Genomic DNA, 18612 nt, shown 5'->3' with positions numbered 1-18612 from the left:
AGCCCAGCTCATAACAAGATCTGTGATGGCTCCATCCATCACCGCCTCACAGACCAGGAAAGCGCACGTGACCGTGAGCACATCGGGACCGGACCTCTGAGGGTCACCCCGAAAATATTTTGCCATTTGATGGCCATCGTAATGAGCTGCCCACAGATCAGACGTTGCTCAGAGCGAGTCACGAGGAAAAAGGACCCCGTTCCCCATGCCGCGGGCCGCGGGCTCCTAACCCGCATCAAACGCCTGCGGTTCCTGTTCAAAGCCTGCGTGGAGCCCTTTCCAAGCTTTTGCTCTCAGGCTGGTGAAAGGTATCACAAGGAAATGCCTTCCTATCACCTTTCCCAAGCAGGTGCTTTCAAAGTTCACAACATGACCCTTCAAAGGGGTACAGATTAAGCACCAGTTCCCTTGAATTTACAGCCCCCAACGGGCCTGGGGACGAGCTGGGGGCAGGCACTCGCTCCTGCCGGCTTCTCCAGCCCCAGCGCCCTGTGGTTCCCTCACACGGTCTCAGCTAAAAGCAGAATCCGAGAGAAATCTTGTGAGGGACGTTCGTGTCTCATCCTCTACCGAGGCGCCCCCACAACAGCAACGGAACAACCGCAAGGAAAAGTGACTCCTGTGTGCCCCCCGCCACCCCACCCTAAGGAGGAAGGTGCCGGGAGAATAGGTCGTTCCAGGCCACCGCCAGACCCTTCACTGCCCCAGACCCCATAACAGGGCCCGATTCCCCACAGCTCCCCCGGGGCCCAGGCTCAGAGGAGCCCCCAGAGGCCAGAGCTAGTGCGAAGTCCCCCAGGGCAAAGAGCAAGAAGAGACAGCAGTTCACCAAAATCAAGGATCAAAAGCCAGAGGGGCCAAGCCAGGAATCGGGAGGAGAGACCCAGCCAGCTGGCCAGCAGCCTCAGGAGCGCGGAGCCAGCTCCTGGCCAGCCCGGCCCCCGGGGCCAGCACAGGGAGGCCGCGGGGCACTGCCACGGGAGCTTCCCGCCACGTGCCCAGGCAGCTGGGCTTGGGGCTTAGCTCATCCTCCGGCAGAACCCCGTCTACACTGCCGGACCACAGGCACCCCAGCCCAGGCCTGCCTTGCCTGCCTGCACAAGGTGGGTGCACCAGGGAGGCAGGGCGGCCCAGGCTGGGATTGGGAACATTCTTCCCACAAGGTTTCTGAGGGGCCAGGTCAGGACACGGACGCCCCCCAGAACTCGGAAATGGGGACCACCAGCGATTCAGGGTTACCCTCCAAATTCAAGCGTCCCCACAAAGCACCTCCCTGGGGCTGTCTTCCCAGACTCCGCGCACGGCAAGAACGTTCTGCACCACACACGCCGGTTTTCCTGGCGACTTGATGGCGTCTCTACTGTTTCAGGCACCCTGCCCTTCGACGGCACGATGCTGAGGACGCGGAGCACCCCTGGCACTTCTTCAGGGGGTCACGGCCCCACAGCGTGGTCTGCCAGAGGGCCGGGTGACCTGCCAGCGGCTGTGGCAAGAAAGGTGGCACTGGCTGGCGCAGGACCAGCGGGGGCAGGGCAGTCAGGAGCACCCCGGGGAGGGGGAGAGAGGTGGTCACAGCACACGGGCCCAAGTAAATGCGGAGTCGATGTCGTGCCACCAGCTTCAGCGGCGGTATCACCTGCCACAGGACAATAAAGGCAGGATGCCCCACGTACCGAGATGGTGAGTGGAAACAGAACGAGCTGCATCGGCTCTAACAATGAACACGCCCTGCGGGGCGCCTGGGTGGCTCAGTCGGTGAAGCGTCTGACTTTGGCTCAGGTCATGATCTCATGGTTCGTGGGTTCAAGCCCCGCGTCGGGCTCTGTGCTGACAGCTCGGAGCCTGGAGCCCGTTTCAGATCCTGTGTCTCCCTCTCTCTCTCTGACCCTCCCCCATTCATGCTCTGTCTCAAAAATAAATAAATGTTAGATAAAAATTTTAAAAAATTTAAAAAAACAATGAACACGCCTTGGGTCTTACAGGCTATTCAAGTTCTGCCCACGGTCCTGATGTTCTCGTCTTTGTTACAGAGCAGGAATTCATTAAATGTAGTTCCAACTTTAAACTCTTCCAGAAGTACCTTTTCTACGGATCAATTTATGCTGAACTGCAGTCATAAAACAAGTTGCCCTTACTTGTTACCACCAGGGCTGGAAAAATGAAAATGTGACCGGCACTCCCGGTCCACTGGCCAAACTTCAGACACCTGAGCAACCAAGAAAGATTTTTTTCCTAAAAAGCTGAAAGACTTTCTTGCGCAGAAGGTTCCCGGGAGGGCAGCACTGCCTGGCTCCACTCTGCAAACCTGGGGCGCCTTCCACGGCCCCCCAGGTGGGACCGGGGCAGCGCTTGGGGCGCTCGGGGTGCCGAGCCACTCTGCATTCTACAAAATGAAATCCACGTAAATGGAAAACGTCGCTGTGCTCACGAGGATTCACAAAACTCTGATTTCAGAAATCTGAAAACACGGCACTATAGGCGTGAGCTGTGTGACTTCACAGCACAGCAAGCACCATGGAGATAACTTCTGGGCAGAGGGCAACAGCAGATCCGCAGTTGTGCTGGGAGAGCTGCGGGGGCCACGTCCCCGGAAACCCCAGAGCAACGTGGCCCAGAAAGAAGAAATTATTACAACGCAAGTGTTTGCAACACGATCCAAGGAACACCGCCCCCACGTGAGTTCTAACACCTGATGAATGACACCAAGTAAGAGCCCGTGACAAATCCAAAATGTGCATTGAAAGGCAACCACCTGGGGCGCCTGGGTGGCTCAGTCGGTTGAGCGTCCGACTTCCGCTCAGGTCACGATGTCACGGTTCGTGGGTTCAAGCCCCGCGTCGGGCTCTGTGCTGACAGCTCGGAGCCTGGAGCCTGGAACCTGCTTCGGATTCTGTGTCTCCCTCTTTCCCTGCCCCTCCCCTGCTTGCTTGCACTCTGTCTCTCTCTCAAAAATAAAACAAACATTAAAAAAATTTTTTTAATTAAAATTTTAAAAAATAAATAAAAGGCAACCACCTATCACGTAAAATATACACCAGGACTGCCCCTGATTATTTGCCGCAACGTGGTTAATAACGTAAGACCCTCTTAAAGCCAGCAATGGTGCCAGCACCAAAGCCAGCAATGGTGTGGCGTTTGAATGACTTGACATTGACCTCCTTCAAATGTGACGATTTATGCCCCACGCTCTGTGCTCAAGGCAGGTGTTTGATAGGTGAGCCGACCCAGACGTCTCACTATGCTCAAAACTGAAGGACAGAAAAGAAGCAACACTGTCAAACACAACATCACAGTGTCACTGTCACCTGACCAAACATTCAACACAACAGACATGGCCACATGTCACAGCAGCGAGAATGACTGGGGGCCAGTCAGAAAGAAGCATTTTTCAAACGCAGGAGCCACCAGACTTCCCCTCTGGCAACGTGGCCCGTGAGACGGCCACCTACCTGCTCCTGAAGTCACTGAACCCGTCCACCCCACACAACCCACGTTTACCTCGGATCAGTCGCCTCAGTGCCAGGAAGGCCAGGAATAAAATCCACCACATTTAGAGGATAAAGGAGCAAAAAATGTATTCTCCTATCAGATGACGGGGAAAGGAATTGATAAACCTCAGCACCATTTGTGACTTTAAAACCACGAGCAAGGCACCATCCCTCACATGATAAAGAGCACCTGTAACACCTAGAGAAAATATCCCAAGTCAGCACAACATGACCAGGAGTGACAGCAGGATACCTGCTTCCCCCACTGTGTTTGGTTGTGGTAAGAAGTCTGAGCCAGCAAAAAAAAGAAAAAACAATAAAAACAAACAGCAAAACAAAACAAACAATAAAGAAAAATATATAGCAACACAGAAAAAAAGAAACTGCCATTATTCACAAAGTAATACGATTAACTTCTGTAAAGCCTCAACCACATCTACACATAAGATACTTGAATTGGGGAACAAGGTAAGAATTGCCAGGTAGAAGGTTCACTGACAAAAGTCAACAGCCTTTCTAGAGAGTATCAATGCAAGACAAGAAAAAGAACACTGTCTAGAAATAAAAGATCAGGAGAGCTAAACACAGAAACAAAATGTGAGTTCTCCCCAACTGATCGGCAGATTCGGCGTGATTTCCAGAATTTACATGAAGCTGTAACGAGCTGATTTCACATTTATACGAAGGCCCATAAACAACAGCCAGGCTCGGGCAGCCTGGCCTGCAAGACAGCAAGACAGCGAGACCAGGACACCTAGACAGGAGGAAGCCGGAACAGGGACAATGGACACACAGAGCGGCGGCCCAGAGGAGCCCAGAAGGAGCCCGTGTGCGGGATTCTGATGTAGCACAGAGCTGATCGGCGCGGGCGGCTTCTCCTGGAGGGACGTGTGCTCAGAAAGCAGCCGACCGCGGCGAACCACGCAGAGTGGATTCCAAACAGACTGTGGCACTAAGTGTAAAAGGCAAAACTTTAAAAATCTGGGAAGAGAGCTAAGACTTCTCTGAAATCTCGAGGTTGAAAAAGAGGTCTTAGGACAAAAACAAGCATACGCGTAAAGGAGAAGACGGGGGAATGGGCGGCGGTAAATTCAGAATTTCTCGTCACCACGAGTGAAGAACAAGCCACTAACTGAAGGGGGCATCCACACCCACGACGGACTCAGCGCCCTGAACAGATCAGGAACTCAATTCCGTCGGCAGAACCAACCAGACACCAGCACCCCAGGAGCAGGGAACAGAAGCACTTCACCAGAGAAGAAACACAAATGGGCAAGAAACCGAAGAAAAAATACTTCATTTCATCCGCACTCACGGAGGTTCAAGTGAAAAGCCCAACGGGACACACCTCCTACCCCTGGCCAGAGCGGGGGACCCGGCCTCACAGTCCCATGTGGTGGTGAGGGTCAGCATGGGGCACTCCCCCAGCACGACCGCCTGGTGTGACCCAGTGCGATCCCAGCACCCGCCCCCAGGGCCTCTCCACACACGCGCACACACACACACACACACACACACACACACAGGTGCACGCATTCACGCACGCACAGTGGCACGTGCACAGCGACGCCCTGAGAAAACACACAGCGATGAACTTGGCCCAAATGCTCGAGCAACACGAGACTGGAGGGCTCAGGGCACAGACTGAGCAGCGGAAAGCAACACAGCACTGAGAAGTGACCTCCAACCACAGGCACTGACGGGTAACACTTAAAACCAAATGCTGTCTTGGGGTGCCTGGGTGACTCGGTCAGCTGAGGGTCCAACTTTGGCTCGGGTCATGATTTCACAATCCGTGAGTTCAGGTCCCGCGTCGGGCTCTGTGCTGCCAGCTCGGAGCCTGTAGCCTGCTTCGGATTCTGTGTCTCCCTCTCTCTCTGCCCCTTCCCTGCTTGCACTCTGTCTGTCTCTCTCTCTCTCTCTCTCTCTCTCTCTCTCTCTCTCAAATGCGGGGGGGAAAAAAAACCCAAATGCTGTCATATAAAGGGCAACCACTCATATACTTAGAATAATCCCATTAAAAATTAAAAACCATAAAGGGCAAAAACATGCATACGCATATAAACACATGATAAAACCATACAGAGAGGCAGGAAGACAGTCACTGGCTGGGAGACGGGAGACATGTGGGAGGGACACAGAGGGGACGTCACAGATGCTAGTTCTTGCTCTTTCTTCAGCTAACGGTGGGCACCTGTACGTTAATTTCTCATTATTTCCTTAAATGTGAACATAAATGTTACAGAAATCCCTCTGCTCTGATAGATTTTACCAGAAAAACAAAGAGACAGGAGAAGAAAGATCTACGGACCCGATTCCCGAAACACGTAAGAGGAGACTTCGGTGGACTGATTACAAAACACCCAAGTACTTCCCGGGCTCTCGCAAACCGCATTCCCACCGCTGGCGGGCAGAGGCCCAGTGAGGAGCCCGAACGAAGAGACGAGGGGTGAGAGGCCGTGGACAGGTGGGACACCGACCACCACCCACGCGTCCAGGCCGTGAGGACCCTCCGGTGTCACCTCGCACGTGGAAGGACCTGCAGAACGCCCACACGTGACGAGCGTGCGCTCTACTGTGTCACTCACTCATCCGCTGCCCCGGCGCCAGGCTGCGGGGACCGGGGGACACAAGGGCCCCGGGTCCTGCCCTCACAGCCCGCGCGGTCCTAGCAGACCAGCGGGGGCCTCAGCCGTGGCCAGAATCCCAGCAGACGGTTCACAGATGCACTGACTCTCACCAGCAGATGCCTGCCGGGCAGCAGGGATGGAGACCACGGGCGTGAAGGCCACCGCCCCTCCAAGGGTGGTCTAACGGGACAGGGACTCTGAAAGGGCAGTTGCCACAACCCCGCCCGGGAGCTGGAGCGGGAGACACAAGGGCGCTCCTGGGTCACCGGGGCAGGAGCAGGTGAGGCTGGCCTGCTCAGGTTGGGGGGGGGGGGCCGGACAAGCACAGCGGACTGCTGAGGAGTGGTCCTCCAGATGCAAGCGTCAGAAACCCACTTCGATGTGGCCCCAGAGCCAACTCCGGGGCCTCCAGAGGCGGTCTTCCTCCCGGCCACCACCGGCCCTGCTGTGGGCGGGCCCACGCGGCTCCAGACACAATCAGTCTACGCCAAGCGCACGGTCGCAGTAAGAGTCCACTCTGAACGACCGCTGCTATTTGCCGCCTAGAAAATGCCCATCCTTCAGGGCCATGGAAAGCTCGTCACGCTAATTCTAAGAATTGCACGTAAATAATGTGGTTTTAAAAGCCTGCATGTTTCAATATCCTCCGCGTCTGTTTAAATGTAACGAGACATCGCTTCTCCGTGGCTAACTGGAAAAAGCATCTTATTTCCCTAATTTGTGACACTGCTCTAAGAAGCAGATAACCAGAGGGCAGATAACATAATAACCACGAAGGAAAAGTCACTTGGTAGACGATAAACTTATCAGTAGAAAAGGCCCACTAGGGATATTTGAATATCATTCCCCTAATAAACTCACTGCACCCTCCATGGTAGCCACGGGCCCACAGGTCAGAACTTGTGTGTTTTCATGTAATAGACTGAGTGAGCTCAACACCGGACAGGAGACCAAAAAAACAAGCAGCCAAAAACTTACGAATTTTACTTTCAAACAATGACATCGGATAAAAACAGTAATTACCAATTTCGACAAAATCTTCTGACTCCCATGAGGTTCCAGGAGATGCTCTGGGCACCGACACCTCGAGGGCCCCAGCCCTGCTCTCCGGGAGCCGACAAACAGGGTGAGCGAGTGGCGTCACGAACAAGCAGTCAGGCCGCACACACCAGGCATGAATGGGGTAGGAGAGCATTGCAGGCATATGGCGCGTCTGATGAGGCAACCTCCCAGGTAAGGTCTGAAGGCCCAGAGGGACCCAGACCCTCAGGGGTCACGGGCGAGGGAGAGATGGGGATCCGGTCAGCTGTTCGGAGCAGCTGGCTCTGCGGCACGTGCAGCTCTCGCACCAGAGCTCGGCCGAAACAGACACCGCGGAGGTCTGCTGTCCCCTGGGGCCCGCTCCACCGTGGAGACGGGCGGGGGGACGGTGACCCCCTGACCGAGGCTGCGCCTCTGCTCTCTGGCCGAGAACCGCCGGGTGACGGCCATCCAGCCCGACTCCATCCACTCCGCTCACTTCCAGGCCTCCCTCTCGGCAGGTAGGCGAGCCTGAGGCCCCTGAATCTAGCTGAGCTCCCATAAAACAGGGATTTCCGGGCCGAGCTAGCCCAGAGAACAGGCAGGCTGAAGATTCTAAAAGCAATTCAACGGCGAGCAACAAACGGAACGGACCCTCCATCAAAGACCCGCGTGTGGCAAACCAGCACACGTAACGACGCACAACATCAGTCACCAGGGAAAGGCAAGTTATAAGCGCGCAAGATACCATCACACACCCGCCAGGAAACGGCTGACATTAAAAAGCCTGCCGGTACCGAGTACCGCTAAGGATACAGCACGAGACCTCCCACGCACCGCTGGTGGGCACGCCGACCGGTACAGCCACCTTGGAGAATCGTTTGGCGGTCTCTAATGAAGTGGACAGACACCCACTTACACCACACAAGCACCCTGCTCCTAGGTCCTCGCCGCAGAAGGGCGAGCAGGGGCCTTCACTAGATCTCCACACAAAGGTTTGTAGCACATTTTTTTGTGTGAAGACCCACGCTTGGAAAGAGCCCAGGTGTCCATCAACCGACAAACGGGTCACCATGCCAGGACACGTCTAACAACAGCGTCCTACCCAGCAGCAGTGCGACAACGTGGACAAGCATCTAAGCACTAAGAGAAGGCACTCACGAAAGTCTGGAATTTGTGGGATTCCGTCTGCATGCAATTCTTAAAAGGCAAAGCTCCAGAGACACAGAAAGCAGATCAGGACTTACACGGGCAGGGGTGGGGACAGGAGGCTGACAGCAAAGGAAGCAAGCCCACTTTTCAGGGTGATGGAAGTGTTCTATCGTGATTCAAGTGGCTGTCATAGTCCCAAGCACAGGTGTCAAAACCAATCTAAATGCACACTTACAATGGGTACGTTTTACTGTCCGGCCACCAGACCTCAACAAAGCCCACAGGAGGAAGCGGACAGTTGGGGGGGGGGGGGGGAGGGAGGGGGCGGGTGGCGAACCGAGCGGACTGCGCATCCCCTACTGAAGGGACAGGAAAGCGTGGGTAGATGGGGGATGTGCCGAAACCCTTCTTCTGGGCGGTCAGAAGGCCCAGACGTCAGCGAGGCACACGAACCAGCTAAAATCCGAGTCACGCTGTCCCTGTTCCAGACGGTCAAGTACAACCACGTGACTAAGTTCCAGCCCGAGGGACAGAAGCACAGGTACTGGGAACACCTTCTAGGGAAGAGCGGCAAGGTGAGGGGCGCGCCCTCCTCACTCCTGCATGTGGAAGGGAAACGCGGTGCGGAGAAGCTACAGCAGCAGCCGGGGCCGCGGGGGGTGACGCCAAGCACAGCGGCAAAGCCGCCTCACCGCCGGGGGGAGCCCATGCGGGAGACAGGAACGCACCCGTGTCCCGCCAGGCCGCCTGCTGTCTGCGGCAGATCCCTCTGAGCCGAGCCGCCACGACCCTGCGAGCTCTACTCTACGAGCGACGTGTCAAGTGGTAGGAAAAATATAAAAATGACGGTAAACCGAAGATCTGTGGCAGACTCTATTTTCCGTTAAAAAAAATAAGTAAAAAAGAGGTCACGATATGTTGTCCCTCGTTTTGCAGATACGGTTAAGCACAACCATTGAGAAGGACAATCAAAAACAACCGCCTCAAGATGCCTGCTTCTGTGGGAAACTAATTCTCTCCTTTTGTGCGCTATAATCTACAGGCACTTCTGCTTTCGTAATCCAGGATTTTTGTTCAACAAACTTACTAGGCATATAAGAGACAGGAGAGTTTAAAAGTGCGTTTGCCGGAGCACTCGAGACACAAACAAGTGTTTCAAACCGTAAGTAAAAACCATTCCACTTTAAAGAGATACCATTTACAAGAATAACAAAAAAATGTGATAACTAAGAATAAATCTAATAAAACACATACAAGGCCTTTCCCGGGACAAATTTTACAAGTACGCTGAAAGGCATCACAAATGGCCTAAAAATGGAGACGGTGCATATTCAGGACAACAAAGAGGATTCCGTAAAGACGTCAATTCCCCCCATCTGATCTACAGATTCCGCGCAAGCCCAGCCACGAATCAGACAGACAGTAAAGACAAAAACGGGACAAGCAATCCCAGGAGTCTGACTGTGAGAGTCGGGTGGGAGCGCACAGGCCTGAGGCCTGGAGACGACCAAGGGCACCAGGGCCCTGGCAGCTGTGGGACTCGGTACGAGGCTGAACTCGCCGGCAGGTGGGTGTCGAGGGAAGACCCCTTGAATTCTAGGACAAGACAGAGAACAAAGACGCAGGTATGCAGGCGTAAGGAGGACGCACACCAGAAGGGACGCTGCAAACACGGGGAGACAAGCTGGAGGCCACACTTGAAGCCGGGCCTGACGGGTCACTTCAGGGGAGAGCTCACTGGAGGGCGACCTCACCTCGTAAGCAGCCGGTGAGTACAGACGAATGAAAAACGGAGTGTGAAGGACAAATGAGCAAAGCTTCAGATGAACCTATGGGAGCGGACTGACTACACAAGGTACATGTAGATCTCTCAAGAAAGGCAGAGCGGTGCCAACCAGAAATGAAGGGGCCGAGAAGTTCGGCCACACTGAAACGGAGAACTTCCGGTCATCAACGCCACCCAGAAGGAAGTGAGAAGCAGCCACGGGATGGGAGAGGACGCGTGTGACGTGCAAGCTGACAAAGATTTAGAATACCTAACACATTAGGATCGGCAGCCAATAACAAACTAGATCAACCGCCCACAAGAAAAATGGGCAAAAGACAGAGGGCAGCACCCCCCCAAAAAGGGACCACGGAAACATTAACACAGGAAGAGATCACGGCCACCAGTAAGGAGAGACGCGGAGATGACGACCAGGAGAAGGCCCGCTGGCGGGACAGGAATGAGGAGGACGAGGGGCGTGGTCACAAGGTGTGGACAAGAGTGAGGGGGACACGGAACGTGGACGTGGGGCGTGGACGAGGAGTGTGGACAAGAGTTAGAACGACAAGGAGCGTGGACGCTGACCGTGGATGTGGGCCGTGGATGAGGAGCATGGACACGGAGTGCGGGACTCGAACACCCCACAGGCGAGCGTCTGAGGAGGGCAGTTCCCCCGGGAGCACACTGACACCAGCCTGACAGGCTCCCGGGCTCACCCCCACCCCCACCCCAGCACAACCGTTCTACTTCTCCTCAACGCCCCAGAGAAGGGCCTGATCACAACACGTCAGACACGACCCAGACGTCCGGCGACAGGAAAAAGCCACAGAAAGTGTGCAATATTTGACTGACGGACGATCACCCAAGAGGACGCACAGATGAGCTGAATGTTAGCAAATGATGTGGAAGAAAAACACGAGTTGCAGAGAGAAGGCCACGGGACACGTGCTGAGGTCACGGGATCACAAAGTCAGGGGGCCGCTCACGTCGCGGGGGCCCTTCAAGAGCAGGGTAGAAACCGTGGGCGGCTCCAACGCCACGGGTCCGACGTGAGTGGGGCTCTCCCCTCAGGTGGGGAAGGACACACGCGCGCACTCCACGCACGCCTACCCGTGTCTTCCGTACGCGTCAACGCCACACACAAAACAGCGACTCCCGTCCGTGATTACGTTCTCGAGGGCCACCCCACACGTGCTGTGGGTAAAGCACCCCAACCACACAAACCACGTCGCTAGTTCCGTGGGCACCCACCGCCCCGACCCAGGGAGACACCGTCCACAGGAACTTGCGATCCCGGCTCTTACCTCCGTCACTTTGGGTTGAAGTATTAACGCCTCCGGACTCATTCGAGGGATGTCTATGTGGATCTGCGGATGCAGGGAGAGAGGTGTTATTTTCAAAGATGACAAATGTCGGCGTAAGTGTGATGAGAAGAGCAGTGCTCAACGGCGATGAACTGACCCGGGACTCTCACCCGCTCCCGCCCTGAAAGTACCAACTCCCTCCGTGGCCGAGTGCTCGAGGGGGCAGGTTCTAGCCGCACAGGCCCAGCACGAGGGCTTGCCGACACTTCCCACGCAAACGCTTGCTGCCCGATCAGGAAGAGGGCAGGCCCTCGGCTATTTAGTAACAGAATCCATAGCAATTAGTAAACATTGATTCCCGGCCTTGGACACGGGAGCCATTCAGGTACATCAATAGCGTACGCGTTTTCGGCCGTGACGGCCTCTTCTTGGCGCCCAGGCCACGTTTTTCTCCGCTTCACAGAGTCCGTGGGGACCCCGGGCACTTTTCAAAGGAAGCACTTGAAAACCTCTGCCAGCATCGGCTGATCCCTGCTGCGCGCCGCCTGACCCGCGAGCCCTAACGAAGCCCCCGACACGGCAGACGACGACACCCGCAGGTCCAAGCAGCAGCGAGTAAGAACGTGCGGGGCTTGAGCTGGCGCCACGGGCTGGCTCCCAACGTGCCACGGGCACGTCCACCCCTGGCCAATACCGTCACCGTCCCCAGTCACTCAGGAGAAGGCCACAGAGGCCGAAGGAAGACGTGCACATCGTAATGCCGAGAAGGAGCCAACGTTCAGGTTCGTTCCCGTCAGTATGTGCCCACAAGGACTCCACTATCCACGGGAACAGGACAGCATCCTCGCTCTGCCTCACGGGCACGACAGCCTGGGCACCATGACTGAGGCCCGGGGCCCAGCAACCTTGTCTAGAAGGTGCCTGCCGCATCCCCCAGAGGCTTACCCTGCTGAAGACCACCCGAGGTGGGGGCCATCAACCGCGCCGATGCGAGGCGTGGCGGCTGCTTCCCCACTGACAGGTCCCTGCCTGGAGCCCTTTCCTCGGCGAGAACCCGGGCGCCAGCATCCCATCGGCAGCACCCGCCCAGGGAGAGGACCAGGAGGGGCCCGGAGGCCAGTGGACTCGGTGTTCGGGGCGGCACTGAAGGACAGCGGGCAGGAAAGCGAGAGAGGGCAGGAGCCGGCCCGGAGGAAACCATCAGCCCCACATCCCCTGAGCAACACGGGGAGGAATGGAAGAAGCGTGGGCCCACGGGCGGCAGTGCCGAGAGGGAGGGGTGCAGTCCAGACCGGGGGCCAGACGACTCTAGTCCGACCGTGTCCCCTGCCCCAGGGTGCCCTCAAGGGCCACCCTCAGAACACGGCTCCCGTGCCATCACACTCGGTGGGCGGGCCAGTGGGCACCGTACCTACACCTGCCGTCTGTGCCAACGGGAAGGGGCTGGACACGTGAGGCGGGCCTGCTTGGCGGCAAAGCGAGCCGACATCACTGCCGCAGATTACGGTTTTCTCCGAGATGTTATCGCAGAAACATCTGGGGAATTCACAACAACACGGAAGCTTTTTATTACCTATCATCGTAACTGAATAAAGACACATGCGACCTGTATTTAATTAACTCTCCCTCAAGAAATTCGTAACAGAATACAGTTTGGTAAATCTCACAGATAGATGCTAGGTGTCATCCTTTGGAAGTCTTTTCCTCGAATAAAAATGCATCAAAAACACATCCAAAACAATACCAAGTGGACCCATTCCCTAGAATTAGTGAAGTGGAAAGAGAAACCAGGTCAGCTACTATTGCCCCAACGAAATCCAAGTGCAAGCTATCTTAAATCCGTTTCTCAGGGTGCCAGGCAAGCAGCGCCTTGCGCCCTGGAGCACCAAGGAGCCAGAGGCAAGGGCCCCGCCCCAGAAGGGCCTCTCCCGGGTCCTTGCTCTCTCGCATGGCGATCGCCCCCCCCCCCCCAAGCTCTACCGTTTCCCCTCCATGAGGAAGATCTTCTCAGAATCCATTTCCCTTGAAGAACTGTTGGTCACCAATCAGAGGGAAGGCCTGTCTTGGGACCTTTGTAAAGATCTACACCAAAGTGACAAAGAGATGTGGAGAGCCCATATCTGAGGCAGAAAAATTCGGCAAGGCTCCTTCACCCAGAAGGAGGGTTTCCAAAAGGAAACATTCAGTACGAACGTGTCTCGGGAAAGTCAGAAGCTGATTGAAGAAACAGGAAGCAGAGCTATCAGTTAAGAACTACCTTTTTGTTTAAACACAGCGCAAAAATGAATGAACGAATGAATGAAGGCAGTACAAACCATTCTGCATTTCACACATTACAAAGACAGTAAGAATGACAAAGTCCTCAATGAGCTTTTCTAACAGCAAATTCTGAATGCACTGTGAACTATAAATCAAATGTAAGGATTCTTCCCCTCATACACACTGTCAACTGTTCAAGAAGCCATAATTACACCATTTTGTGTTCAACGAGGGAGCAGAAATGATACACTGCTACACGTTTTGCTGGAGATGAACTGCACCCCCCCCAGTCCAGCTGCCCAGTCAGCTCTCGTCTACCCACACCCCACCCCTCCGTGCCCCAGAGAGTCAGGGCCCACAAAGCCCACGGAGACTCTCCTCCTCTGATCGGTCCAGCGACATGCCTGTCCGGGTCCTACGGGCCCAAGAGCAGCTCTCTGACACAAGAAAGGCCGGGTGGCTCCCGAGGCACGTGTCAGGGCACCAACAGGGGACCTCGGGCATCCGCTCTGCAACTCCAATTAAAAACATCCTCGTGGGGGGCACCTGGGTGGCGCAGTCGGTTAAGCGTCCGACTTCAGCCAGGTCACGATCTCGTGGTCCGGGAGTTCGAGCCCCGCGTCAGGCTCTGGGCTGATGGCTCAGAGCCTGGAGCCTGTTTCCGATTCTGTGTCTCCCTCTCTCTCTGCCCCTCCCCCGTTCGTGCTCTGTCTCTCTCTGTCCCAAAAATAAATAAACATTGAAAAAAAAATTAAAAAAAAAAAAAAAACATCCTCGTGGGGCGCCTGAGTGGCTCAGTCGGTTGGGCGTCCGACTTCAGCTCAGGTCACGATCTCACGGTCCGTTGAGTTCGAGCCCCGCGTCGGGCTCTGGGCTGACGGCTCGAAGCCTGGAGCCTGCTTCCGATTCTGTGTCTCCCTCTCTCTCTGCCCCGCCCCCATTCATGCTCTGTCTCTCTCTGTCTCAAAAATAAATAAACGTTAAAAAAAAAAAATTAAAAAAAAAAAAAAAACATCCTCGTCACTTTTATAGAAGGAACCGGAGATGAGCAAAGCACTACCAGCAGGAGCACACCGTCACTTGTTCATTCATCAGCAAACACAAATCCGTGGCTCGGTTAGGAACGCACAGAGCAGACAGCCCCTCCCGCAAACCATCAGCAGGCCAGGGCCCCTCACGGGACGTGGAGCGAGGGACAGGCGCCCACCTGCCTGTAGGTGTCCTGGTGAGCGTCGTCATGCCGGGAGTCATAATAGTGCTCGACGAACGCAAAGTATTCTTTCTGCTTTCTCTGGAGCGTGGCTGGTCTTCGCTCCACGTTGGCAGGAAGGTAACCCTGGGTGAGAGAAAGAACAAGAACAAAAAGTAGGTACGGTTAACGCCGACTCACAAAGTGTGAAACCCAAAGGGCCTTAACTGGGTGTGGCGCTCCCAAACGGGGGGGACGAGGACGGTAAGCGGAAACAGACACGAAGCACATCAGGGAGGCGGCCTCCGAGGCACCGGGCGGGCGGCTCGGGCTCGGGCGCTCACAGCCTCCACCGCGCCCGCCAAACTTGACCCGTGGCCACAGGAGTGGGCGTCAGATGGGAGCCAGGCTTGAACTCTGTGCTCTTCGAGAACAGGACTGAGACGAACCCCTGGTTCGAAACGGCTCGTGTGCCTCAGAGAACTCGGGAGTCTGCACGGTCTTCAGACCAGAGTACATGCGGGTGCTCGTGTGTGCTCGTGCATACCTACAACGTACACACAGGCACGTGCATGTACGTGTACGTGCACACACGTATGCACATCTGGAGAGATCGTCGCTCGTGCAGATTTCCTCCTCTCTCCAAAGACTTGTGGGCGACTGGCAGCCGCAATCCCAGGACATAAAGTGAACTCAAACCCAGAAGGACCAGGCGGCTCAGGGTGGTCACGAAGAGCCCAGTCTCCAGGGCCAGACTATTGGTGTTGTACGTGCTTTGTATTTTGTTGCTTCTACTTTCTTTAACTTTTAGTTTATTTTTTTTGTTTTGAGAGGGAGAGGGAGAGGGAGAGGGAGCCCAAGCAGGGGAGGGGCAGAGACGGAGGGAGAGGGCTTGGGAGAGAATCCCAAGCAGGCTCCAGACCGTCAGCGCAGAGCCCGACGCAGGGCTTGAACCCACGAACCATAAGATCAGGACCTGAGCCGAAATCAAGAGTCTGACACTTAACCGACAGCCACCCAGGCGCCCCTCTTTGCTTCTGCTTTTTAAATCAACATTACCGACATGTCACATATAAGATGAAATGTGCCTCTTTCAAGTAAACCCTTCCATGACATCTGACAAGGGTACACAGCTGCGTCACTACGGCCCCCGTGAAGACGTGGAGAATCTCTGTCTCCCCAAAACCTTCCCCTGTGCTCATCCCCCTCTCAACCAGGAGAGCCCAGGGAGCCGCACAACTCCTCGCGGACCGCCCAGGCCTGGCCTAGAACGTCACGCGAATGTAATCATTCGGGGACCCACGCTTTGTTTCCGCTCGGCCTGGCGTCTTTGTGATTTTTCCAAACCGACGAGGGGACCGGCAGCCCATCCCTCGGCTCACTTCTCCACCCCACGGAGACCCCGTGGCCTGCCGGCCACTCACTTCCTGCTGAGCGTCCGGGGTGTTTCTAGTTCGGGGCTACTATGAATAAAGCTTGTTGCTACTATTCTTGTACAAGGTTTTTATGGCTACAAGCTTTCCTCTCTCATGGTTAAACACCTAGGAGTGGAGTATTGGCTCCAGGCACATGTACATGTTTCGTTTCCTAACAAACTGCCAGACCTTTCACAAGAAATGATGTGGTTTCACACTCCAGCTAACAGAGGATAAGAATTTCAAATGCTCCACACCCTCCCTGATAGTATGCCCGTCTTTTCTTTTTTTAATTTTGTTAATGTTTATTTATTTTTGAGAGACAGAGAGAAACAGAGCACAAGCAGGAGAGGGGCAGAGAGAGAGGGAGACACAGAATCCAAAGCAGGTTCCAGGCTCTGTGCTGTCAGCAGAGCCGGATGTGGGGCTTGAACCCATGAACCGCAAGATCATGACCCAAGCCAAAGTCAGATGCTTAACTGACTGAGCCACCCAGGCACCCTGTACTGTCCATCTTTAAATATTAGCATTCTGGGGGTGCCTGGCTGTCTCAGTCAGAGCGTGTGACTCTTGATCTCAGGGCTGCGAGTTCAAGCTTCATGCTCACTATAGAGATTACTTTAAAAAAAAAATCGGGGTGCCTGGGTGGCTCAGTCGGTTGGGCGTCCGACTTCGGCTCAGGTCACGATCTCGCGGTCCGTGAGTTCGAGCCCCGCGTCGGGCTCTGTGCTGACGGCTCGGAACCTGGAGCCTGCTTCGGATTCTGTGTCTCCCTCTCTCTCTGCCCCTCCCCCGTTCATGCTCTGTCTCTCTCTGCCTCAAAATAAATAAACATTAAAATAAATAAATGAAATCTTAAAAAAATAAATATCAGCCATTCTACTGAGTGGCTTTAATCGCACATCCCCGATGATTAACAATGTTCAACATCTTCCCACGTACCCAGCTGCCACTGCTTCTCTTCTCTGGTGAAGTGTCTGTTCAAATCTTTTGCCCATTTCTTAAACCAGGTTATCTTCCTAGTGAGTTTTATGGTTCTGTCTTCTAGAAGCAAATACACATTACGATTATATTCTCCTAATCTAGGCCCTGCCTCTTTGTCTCAAACAGCCTAAGTTTTAAATTTCCATGAAATCCAACTTATAAAGTGTTTCTTTTATATTTAGTGCTTCTTCTGTCCTACATAGGAAAGATTTCCTCCTGGTCTCTTCCCTGGATGTTCTGAAGCTTTACCTGGCTACCTCCTGCTCATCCCTCCAGCGTCTCTTCGACGATACTTCTTCAGGACGCCTGACCCGACCCCCGAGGCCAGGCTGGTCCCTCAGGGCTCCAGCTGCTCCTGGCACGAGACCCCCCCAGAGCCAGCCCCTCACCGCACCAGCCACATGGCAGCCAAATTTTCATTAAGTGAATTCATGTATGAGCAAGTGAACAAATAAATCCCACGTGGTATTTTCCGCCTTTAAGGTGCTCCCACATCTGCAGCAGACCTGTGTTTGCTGCTGAATATCTATACCTCCCTTGTTTCCACAGAGCCCTGAAGATCCTCCAGGAACCACACATCCCTGTTCTCAACCCCTTCCTTCAGGAGTGTCCCTGATGGGCCACCCCACTGGCCACAGGGGCCGACAGGCTCAGAGGCAGAGAGGGGACCCAATGCAGGCACAGAAGGCAAGCCCCACGGCTTTTCTTTGCTTCTTCCTGTGAATCGGGGAGAATGTGCAGAGACTGGAGCTGTGGCAGCTGCCCTGTGGCCATGCGGGAGGACCACAGGCTGTGGGTCCGTCACAAAGAGCTGACCTGCAGAGCTGAGCTCAGAGAGTCACCGGCCTTGATGAGGTCGGCCTGAATCCAACCACGTCTTGTCAGTTGTGCGAGCACATCCGTCCCCTTTGCTTCCCCAAGGCATTTCTAGGAGCATCGATTCTCAATGACACTCGTGCACGCATTTGCTTTTGCACACCGGGGTCACACCGTTAAGCCTCTTGTCCATAAACACATACTGGAATATAACATGCGAGCACACACCATCCAAACAGTGGGAGGAATTATCATAACCACACCTGGCTCGAGGCCCCTGGGAGCCTCCTAACCACTGTCCTTCACCTCCTCCCTGGAGCTAATAAGTCCCTAACTTCTAACACCGGGCAAACGTTGCCTATTTCTGAACCTTCTACAAATGGAATCATCTTTTCTGTCTGGCCGCTCAAACTCAACATTACATTTGAAAAGCTCACTCGTGTTTGGAACATGTTAAGAATAGCTTTCACTGTTGTGTGTTCCCGCGTACAAATTCCATGCTACCGTCAGCAGACATGTGGACTGCTCCCACTCTGTGTTCTCAACATTCTCGTTCCTGCCCTTCACGGCCCATGACGTGCATTCTGTTA

The 18612-nt window shown here is 54.7% G+C and overlaps 1 protein-coding gene across 3 annotated transcripts in view; it reads right to left on the bottom strand.

Moving 5' to 3' along the window:
- TBC1D22A (TBC1 domain family member 22A) overlaps positions 1–18612 on the bottom strand; it is a 323216-nt gene that overhangs the window by 210800 nt on the left and 93804 nt on the right. For all 3 annotated transcript variants that reach the window (XM_047065603.1, XM_047065604.1, XM_047065605.1), the window contains exons 6-7: positions 14826–14954; positions 11360–11422 (exon numbers count right to left, since the gene is read on the bottom strand). In XM_047065603.1, the coding sequence (XP_046921559.1) occupies positions 11360–11422; positions 14826–14954 (192 nt within the window). The remainder of the gene's footprint in view (positions 1–11359; positions 11423–14825; positions 14955–18612) is intronic.

Source organism: Lynx rufus, unplaced genomic scaffold (genome assembly GCF_022079265.1).
Source record: "Lynx rufus isolate CCGP_SWC_20201006 ecotype Redwood Valley unplaced genomic scaffold, mLynRuf1.p SCAF_7, whole genome shotgun sequence".
Taxonomy (NCBI): domain Eukaryota; kingdom Metazoa; phylum Chordata; class Mammalia; order Carnivora; family Felidae; genus Lynx; species Lynx rufus.
The sequence above is the reverse complement of the archived record's forward strand: the minus strand, read 5'-3'. Positions and strand labels throughout refer to the sequence as shown.